Here is a 10,257-nt window from a genome sequence, read left to right as displayed (position 1 = left end):
GGTAGGCTTTACTGAACAGATCAGATTTGGGGTTCAATAAAAACAGCTTTTCGTCAGAAAAGATTTTTTGACTCTTGCCTCCTTTGTAGCATTTTGCATCTCCCCCTTCGTTTTTTCTTCTGCATATCCGTAAGCCCATGAATTTTTTTTTCTTATAAGCTTTAAGCAAGGTCTTTTTTAAATTTTCCCAAATGAGCGGACTGGTGACTCATTTTAAATTTTTTCCCAGTTTCCGTACCGAAACGGAGCAATTTCTTCGAATCTGCTCACGCACAACTTTGATCGTTTCCTTTGTTCTGACTGATCGCTTTCGTCAAGTTTTTTTCTTTACTTGCACAATTCAGGTTTCGACAAATCTTGCGGTGCGCTGAACAAATCTTCACATCATGTTCACATTATGTCTTTTCAGGGACTTAACAATTTCAGGAAGTTTTTCTTGCCTTGCAAATGTAGTTCTAAAACTAGTTCACGTTTCACATCCATACCGCTCAAAATTTTACTATCAAATGAAATGTGGAATAAATAATAGCTAATGATGTTCCATAAGTAGGCGATGTAACGGGATAAAAAAAATTATGTGGTGATGTTATTGTAAAGAAATATGCACCGTTGTTTTAGTGCGACAGTTATTATTTTACACACTGTACATATCGACGCAGATTTTTGCGAGTCACGGAAAAAATATTTTAGACAAATATTGTGAATCGATAACGGCTATGTTGCCACTTTTGTCACTTCTTTCTGTGAAGAATCATCAGAAAGTTGTTCAATTTATGTTTTTTAGTTTTTGCCATCTGCGAAAAGACGCTTTAGGCGAAGGCATGCTGGGGGAGATGTTGGCGTCTTTTTTTATGAATGAAGGGAGGTCCTTTGGTATATCCCGGTTTATGAATGAAATCTTTTTTGTTGTAAAATTTACTACATTTGAACTTCGCCAATTTGGCAGCCATATTGACTTGCCATGCTTATGCTATTTAGGCAATTGTTGTTTTTGTAGAACAATGCTTAAATTTTTTGTTGGTGACATATTCACATGTGTACGCATATGTATGTTTGTATGCTTGTGCATTATTTGTTCGGAAGTGTATGCAAATATATGTACATATAAGTATATATGAATGTATGAACATGCAGCTCAATGCGCGCACATGTAATATGTGTATTGATAAGTGATAAAATCATGATTTGAATTTCTGCCCCTGTTATACATACATACATAATAAGATTATGATATGAGCATGTGCAGAGGCATAAGATTAATATGATAGAAGATGTACATAAAAATGCATATATACATACTTTGAAATTTTGTATGAATATTCTTGATAAATTTAATTTCGATTAGTAGGAAATATAATATAAAAATATTTATTAGAATAGTATATTATGTAAAAATCAAAGAAAATTATTAAATATGCAAGTCCAAATTGACGATAAATATTACTATACATGCATTCATACAAATTTAACTCATATCATAATTATGTTTTGTCAATATTGAATTGCCGACGGCAAAAAAAAGCATACATCTTTGCATACATTGCGATGCCCAAGTTGAAAGAAAAATTGAAGCATGAAAATATCCAATGCTGTTTTTGGGGACAGCATAAGGGCATATACATATATGTATTTATGTCTTTTCATTTCTTGGGCTTGTGAGACAAAAACATAAAAGTTTGTTTATGTTTTCTGTGTGAGAGATGTATTTTGTAGACATTTTTCGCTGTCAAAATGGATCAAAATAAAAACGAAAACAAAACGAAATTCTTCTTTAAAGATTTATTTCTGTCTCTTCATATTCTATGCTTCGGCATATATGCCTTGTCATCATATGCCGTAAATAATATATTTCTGTCTCTTCATATTCTGGGTTAGAATATATGAGAAATTGTAAACAATGTTAAAATTGTGAAGCGAATTCCGATCTACAATGTTAACAAATGCGGCGAATTCCCTTTCACGAATCTATCAAATGTTCGACATCGAACCTGCACCTTCTCTATATTTTCGTTTCTGGTTCAACTACGGACAAGCGTGTGAACTGTCAAGAGCTAACAAAATCCTATTGTGGTTTCACCACTTTTGGCTCAGAAGGAGAAATTTTAACAGAAATGAGTGAACAGGCTGGTATTGATTGAAAATTATGCTCAGAAATATACATTGCTATTACAGACGCATGTTGCCCTTTTGCTTATATTTGTATACGTTGTATATATGTATATGTATGTACGTTGATATGAATATCATTTTGCAATTTTTGTGAATTCATGCAAAATTGATAACATTTTTTTTAATTTTGCTATTTTCATGGTAATGTTTGTGTTAATGTCCAAAAAAAAGCTACTTTTTAAATATTTCTTATCTTTGATAATATAATATAATTTCATATACATTTACTTTCATACATATGCATATGCTAAAACATATATGATATATTATCTTATCCTAAAAACATAATGCATATATTACAATAATAATATATGTATGTAAGTATGTAAAATCATACCTCTTATCATTTAAAACTTTCATACGCATCTATCCTGCAGATATACATATATGTATGTATGCATGTATGCAAGTACAAATCAATTTCAAATCAAGATATTATCATTTATCAGAAATATAAAAAGCGCGCGCTTCTCTATATTTACGTACAAACATATGTATGTATGTATGTGCGTATGGCATTCCCACACAAACAATGCATACACAACATACATACTCACATGCGTTCACATGTGGATATGTCACCCGCAAAAATTACAAATATTGGTTTACAAAACCAACAATCGTTTGAGAAAGCATCAGAAACCAATATGGCAGCCAAATTGCCGACGTCAAACTTTATAGTAAATTACCCAACAACAAAATGTTCATTCATGAACGCAAACGTACTTTCAAAAAGCATATTCGATTCATTCATAAAAGCAGACGCCATTTCATCTCCCCGAGCATGCCTTGCCTACAAGCGTCTTTTCGCGACGATTTCAAAAGCTAAAAATCATAAATTGAATATATTTCTGAAATGTATGAGAAGGAAAAAGTGACAACCCCGTAAAAATTAGTATTAAAATATATTATAATAAAATAGACAACATAGTTTATTTGTCGAATTTCAAGTCTATAAATTATTCAAAGAAAATATTCAATATTCCTCTGATTCATGTGTACAGTCAATCCCGGCTAAGTAGTACTCCCCTTAAATGAAAATCAAATCCCTCCCTCATCACTCTTAACAGCCTATATTATATCTTGCTGCATCTCACGGTTTGTTTTTTGAAATACATAGAAGTTACGGTTTTAAGTACCACTTGCTTAAGAGTCCGCAGTCGCTTATGTGCCATATTACATTTTTATTTTTAACAAACCAAAAAATTCGGTATCTTTGATTGTGGCACATAACAGGGATTGACTGTATTTGTCAAGGAATATGAAAAATATTTTGTAATTCTCAAATATTTTTCGGCAGCTACGTCGATATGTATGCAAGCTCACACACAAACATACATATTTACACTGGTTTGTAGGCGAAGCTGTACAGCGGCAAGGGAAGCGGTGACAATCGTTTGATTTTTTTGGTACAGCTCGTATTTTCTACCAACAACACATTGACTTTTTGACAAAACGTGAAGTTCGGCCATTGGTTGTCCGTGACAACGGAGTTTATGTATGAAACAATGGGTGTATATATTTACACATACAGTTGTGTGTAGACAAATTTACAAACATTATGCGAATGATTCTTTCAAATTTGTTTACATGAACACAAAATTACATACATACATATGTATGTGAATATGTGAACTTTATGCGTACGGTTTTTCAAAATCTGTTTGCATGTACACATATTTATATATGCATATGACTTTTAAGATTTTTTAAGATTTTATCAAAACGGGATTTTATCAAAAAAAAATGTTATCATTACGGGTATGGTTTTTAAAAATCTGTTTAGTATGTATATGTATATTTGCACATAATTACATCCATATGCGAATACTTATGTATTTACGTCGGCTTGGTTTTCAAAACGTTATCAAAACCTCTAATGCCCAATGTACAAGTACATATGTATGTATGTATATTATTTAGGTAATAATGGAAATATGACTTTATTATAATTACCAACAGATTTAATGAAATTTATCATTAAATATGTCAAATTGCACATACATACATATATATATATACATATATACATATGAGCTTTGTTATCAAATATGTACATACATACATACATATATGGAGAATATCTATAAATGATATCCATAGCCGTTTGCGCATTGTAAATATGCGAATCTGTAAGCGTACATTGAAATTAGCATTATTTTTCTCATTTAACACTGAAAATGCTCAATTCTGCTATTTTCGACGCTCCTGCTAAATATTGGTGAAATCCGCTTATAGAAAAGAGTACCCCTCCTTTTGCGGTGAAATCCACTAATAGAAAAGAGTACCCCTCCAAAAATGAAATATCGTAAGTTTGGCAACGCGGTGAACCTTCTCTATATTAAACGTTCTCTGCCTTCTCTATATTATACGTTCTCTGTTATACGTTCTCTGTTTACGGTCCCTTTTTTAAAAATAGTACTTACTGATTTTGGCTTCATCTAGCGCCAACATATTGTCAACAAATTTAGAATGCTGTCCACTCTGTTTTCTTTACACTCAGCAGGGAACTCCTCTCCAGCAACACATGGTCAAAAATCAAAACAAATCAATCGACGGAAATAAATGAAATTCCTTCACCGCCAAAGATTAACTGAATAATAGTTTTACTAATAAATAAATAGTAACACAATGCCGAAAATAAAAACTGAAAAGAAAACTCGCATACACCAAGAGGTGCAAAAGCAAGGTAAGTGTGATAAAAGATATAATGCCTTCCTCACAGTTTTATTGATGTTTACTTTACACTTATTTCCATCCAGGCATCGTGTTCAATAAAGATTTTTGGCCAACATATACTAAAAAATCCTCTTGTCATGGAAGTATGCTAGAGAAGGCTACGTGCGCAACACAGACACCGTATTGGAAATCGGTCCCGGTACTGGTAATATGACGGTACGCATGTTGGAGCGAGCAAAAAAAAGTCATTGCCTGCGAAATCGATACAAGATTAGCTGCGGAATTGCAAAAACGTGTGCAAGCTACACCATTGCAACCGAAATTGCAAGTGCTCATCGGCGATTTCCTCAAAGCGGAGTTGCCTTTCTTCGATTTGTGTATTGCCAACGTGCCTTATCAAATCAGTTCTCCACTGATTTTCAAATTATTGCTACACCGGCCACTATTTCGATGTGCAGTCCTAATGTTTCAGCGAGAGTTCGCTCAACGTTTAGTTGCCAAACCGGGTGATAAGCTGTATTGTCGCCTAAGCATCAATACTCAGTTATTAGCACGCGTCGATATGTTAATGAAAGTTGGGAAAAATAATTTTAAACCACCCCCAAAGGTTGAGTCAAGTGTTGTGCGCTTGGAACCAAAGAATCCACCACCACCTGTCAATTTCACAGAATGGGATGGCTTAACACGTATCGCATTCCTGCGGAAGAATAAAACACTAGGTGCAGTGTTTAAAATCAATTCGGTGCTTGAGATGTTAGAAAAAAATTACAAATTACATTTGTCGTTGCATAATAAAGTAAGTTTGAATTATCCTAAACACGTAATTAAATAATATAATTCCAATTTTTTTTTTACAGCCACTAGAGTCGGATTTCAACATGCAAGCCAAAGTTTCAGCCATACTACAGAAGTTGGAAATGGAAAATTCGCGTGCACGTTCAATGGATTTGGACGATTTTATGAAATTGCTGTTGGCTTTCAATTCCGAAGGCATACATTTCAACTAGTGAATAGTAAATTATTTTCAAAATAACTGACTTTAGTTATAAGGCGACAAAGCAATAAAATGCGGAAGGGATGACAATTAGCAATAAGTAACTGCTAACTTCATGAGGTCCTAACGTACAAATCTATAACAAAATAAGCATTTTAAACGCATTTGTTGCATTTATTTGAGCGAAAGTTCAGTACATTCTTGTTATAGGTTTATATTCATAATTATATATGGGGATATTTCTTAGATACGTTATATATCTATAAATTTTATTAATATAAAGAAATTATTTTTATGTCTTTAGTTATTTGTATACACTATAGATTACAATTATTTAAAAATGATAACACATGAACAGGTAAAAGATGTAGGGATATTTAAAAAGGGTTAAGTTTTGCAATTACAATTTCATTTAATGTTCAACACACACACGATGATAGTCTAAAAACAGTAAAATTATTGGATTCACACATAGGATTATTTACCCGTTGCGTCATAGACATTATATACTACAATAGCTGAATGGTTGGTTTTCCTTAGTCTAATACAACAATCAGTACATGACTTTTTATTTATTTACGTTCTTTAATTTGTTCTCCTTAAACTGCCAATAATTTGGCAGCATGTGTAATGGAATTGTAAATATTATTGTTTGCAATCAAACGTCATAATCGAATTTCAACTTTCTTTACACCATTCGAAGTTACATGCATATGAAACCACACCGCAAATTGTAATGTAATTATAATCGAATCTACAATTATTATTTTTTTGTTTATTAGGATTTCAGTACGAATACTTTGGCATTTAAAAACGCTAAAGAAGTTCTTTCGTAAAATTAATGAAACCTCAGCTACAGAAATAAAAATGACATGCGTAATTTGCCCTTTAGTCGGAATACAACAAATTTAAGAGACAAACTACAACAAAATAAAATTGCACTTTTTACACTGAAATATGCCTACGTGAAATAACTTAAACTTGCATGAACTATACATGCGAATTAATTACTACACTTGTCATTATAAAAGTCTACACAGCTTCAAACGTATGCTATGCGAAGCATTACAGCTGACACCGTAAAATAATTGCACCAATCCGCATTGGTTAGCATGGTCAACTAATTCAGAAAACTTAAAATATCTTGTTGTGATAATGTATTCAGATTCTTATTATCCTGTGACTGTTGCTGCGTGGCATTCTGCTGTGGTAGCAGTGGTGTTAAATTATTCATACTATTCAAAGCGTTGCCATTACTGGCACCAACACCGCCGCCACCACCACCATTATATCCAGACGGATAAATATAATTCACTGCCGGTCTTTGCATGCTGGCGTTAACGATTTTATTACTACCGCCGAAGGGATCCAAATTGTCTAAAGACGATGCATTGTTATTACTATTACTGCTAATAGCCTGAGGCGAGGCTAATTGATGGTTCATAACTAAAGGATTTGCGCTATGCCAGTTGTTGGTCCAACTATCATTTGAGCGCGCTTGGTTGGGACTGGTCAAGTGGTTGCCACCACCACTAAGTGCATACGGATTTACAATGGGTGAAACTGCAGTAGTAGCTGTAGCAGCAGACTTTGGCGATGGAGAGTTGCTCAAATTGGTCAGATTCGAATTCATCAAAGAGGAAAGAATGTCCGGTTTGGGCGGTGCGTTGTGTGATATTCTATAAAAGATTATTGAAATAGTAAAATATAGCAGCGAAATACTTAAAACTCACTTAAGCACATCGTTGTTTGTTTTAAATTTTTGTTGTTGACCTGCTTGTGTTGTATTTATTTTTTTCGTTGGTTGCGTTATGGAGAAGCCCGAAAACATGTCATCGTCGCTGTTTACACTGCTGTTAAGACTTGTGTTTGTTTTTGTACTTTGTTCCAATTCTGTAGTCAAAATCTCGGAAGCATCACGTGGCCTGCGGAAAAAGTACATGATCATAAACACATCATAAACATAAAACTGCATTACAGAAAAACATACTTGTTTTCCCTTTGGATAGTTGAGAGTTGCTCCAATTTCTCACGTTGTTCCTTCTCCACCCGACTGAACATTTCCCTAATTAGTGTCACAATCGTGTTGAACTGCGCGATAGTGAGACCGTTCTCAACGCAGAGTGGCATTAAAAACGGTATACATTTATGCGCCATTACATCTTTAGTTATGCCTAACTTAGTGTTGGTCATGGCGATTTTATAAATTCCAATTATAGCCATAATAATTGCAGGTTCGCGGCTTTGTATCTGCTGCAGGAAGGGCAATATTTCATCCAACACCAGCCACTTGTCAAGATCTTCTAGTAGTTTACCAATCGATATCAAACAATTTACTTTCACCGACACATTACTGCTGTGCAAGCAGAGTTTCTTAATTCGTGGTATCACAGCGTTTTTCATGGCGTTGTAGTCAATCAAATTGGAAAACGTCGGTAACACACCTAAGCATAACTCTTGTATTTGCGGCATATCACATTCCAATGAGCGATAAAGCAGTGGTAGAACGTGTAGCTTAACTTCTTCAGCAGGTGTCAACTTTAGTAAGAGATCCATTTTTTGCATGAAAATTAAAAGTATTTGTATGGGATCTGTCAATTTGAAAATGGGTTTCAGATGCGTAAGTATGTGTTCGCAATACTCTTTCTGACTACTCATCTCAGCGATGAGCAATACATTAGGTAAAACAAAAGGTATCATTGGCGAATTCACGAATTCTTTTACCAAATATGGCAATATGGAATGTAAGTTAACGCGATGCGGTAGTGTTGGTATTATTTGTGGAAGTCCTTTGTAGAATTTGGATTTTTGTAAATTATCCCATTGATAAAGGGAATCCAAGTAGCTCAGTGTCTTAACTCCAACGTCTTGGAAATATACTATCTGTTGCATTTATATACAATTTTTATATTATAAATTTAAATAATTTATATTATAAATTTAATATTTGTAGATGTATATTTATTTCCTACCTGTTTCATTTCGTGCAATTGTGGGCGCATATGCGGACTTGGATGCAACAAAGCTCTTAAACTTTCATTCAAATCGCTGGGAATACTATTCATTGGCGGGTACTTTCGTTGGTTAAGATCGGCGGCATATCGACGAAATGAACTATAATCACTACCAAACATTTTTAACGGTTTACCCGAATAAATTGTGAATATTAATACACCTAGCAAAGTAACGGTAATGTTTAATTTTTTGTACTATTGCTAAAACAACTACATATAGATACATACCTAAAGAGAATAGGTCACTTTCGGTGCTATTTATAGTATTTAACGCTACTTCAGGCGCACAGTACTCCAAACTCGGTTGAGCTAGGACATGAACAGAAGTAGAGTACTCGCGGCATGGCCAAAAGGGTTTACCATCGGTCGCAGGTTGATTAGTTATGCAGAAGTCAAAACCAAATAATTTCCAGCTCCTATTTTTATTGATCACAATAGTTTCTGCGCATATATTACGGTGCACGATTTTGGCATCATTATGTAAAAATGACAAACCGTCAAATAGTTGCAATAGTCCATGACGTATCTCAACATCATAGAGTTTTTTATCCGAACGTACTGAATCACCCACAACATTGGCCAACGAAGCGAATACTGGCTCTGTTGCGAACGCCAAGGAATCGCGTGACTCCTCAAGCGGATGTTGAACAGTTAACACGTGTGGATGTCGGATTTTTGTTAACTGTTGCACCCCACGTCTTAATGTTTCCAACATTGTTTCTCGATCATCTTTCGACCAGCGCTCCAGCATTTTCTTTTCGAATACAAATACAGAGACTTCCTGTTTCGTGCTCTTCTTGTAGCCATTGTACACCTTCCACATAAGCCCTGAATAATAGTTAATTGTTAATAAATTGTATATTAGCCTTTTTACATAATAAATTACTCACCTACACCTGCTGTACACACCTGCTCCAGCACTTCATATTCTCTGGTGACGTTGTTCCCTGGAAGAACACCAGACAGCTGTGATACTGTCGTATGTACTGTTGAGTAGAATTTATTTATTACGTCCATGGCCATATCCAATTGGCTATCTACAGATAACAAAAATTACAGAAAACGAAATCGATATAAAGGAATTTACAGCCTTGTTTTGTAAAGGAATTACTAATTTTTTCCTAACTTCGATGAAATCTTTGTTGTCTATTTTATCTTCTCTTTCGTAAATTACTAATCGATAGAGAAAGGTGTATTCAGCGGATAATCAGCAGAGTTGCCAAATCTTACATAAAATGATATTTGTTGACTTTCCAACAAAAATTTACTCTTGAAATGTTATAATTCATAAATACTATTACTATACGCTATTTTATACTAGGGTAATTTTCAGAAAATTATTTGCAATGGATGTAAAATATGTCAGAGCAAAACCCATGTTTATTTTCGTGCATTCACCGT

The 10,257-nt window shown here is 34.1% G+C and overlaps 1 protein-coding gene and 1 pseudogene across 1 annotated transcript; one reads left to right on the top strand and one right to left on the bottom strand.

Annotated features, from left to right (window-relative positions):
* Window positions 1-4,657: 4,657 nt before the first annotated feature.
* Window positions 4,658-6,002, top strand: LOC126767132 (probable dimethyladenosine transferase; annotated as a pseudogene).
* Window positions 6,003-6,750: 748 nt separating this feature from the next.
* On the bottom strand, window positions 6,751-10,070 carry LOC126767131 (SCY1-like protein 2). Its single transcript, XM_050484731.1, has 7 exons — window positions 9,968-10,070; window positions 9,747-9,893; window positions 9,085-9,684; window positions 8,815-9,017; window positions 7,833-8,725; window positions 7,576-7,767; window positions 6,751-7,521 (listed from the first exon to the last, which is right to left on the bottom strand). The coding sequence occupies exons 2-7, from the start codon at window positions 9,877-9,879 to the stop codon at window positions 6,963-6,965; spliced, it is 2,580 nt and encodes an 859-aa protein (XP_050340688.1). The 5' UTR covers window positions 9,880-9,893; window positions 9,968-10,070; the 3' UTR covers window positions 6,751-6,962.
* Between the last annotated feature and the right edge of the window lie 187 nt (window positions 10,071-10,257).

This window comes from Bactrocera neohumeralis, unplaced genomic scaffold (genome assembly GCF_024586455.1).
Source record: "Bactrocera neohumeralis isolate Rockhampton unplaced genomic scaffold, APGP_CSIRO_Bneo_wtdbg2-racon-allhic-juicebox.fasta_v2 ctg4229, whole genome shotgun sequence".
Lineage (NCBI taxonomy): Eukaryota > Metazoa > Arthropoda > Insecta > Diptera > Tephritidae > Bactrocera > Bactrocera neohumeralis.
This window is presented reverse-complemented; position numbering and strand designations above follow the sequence as displayed.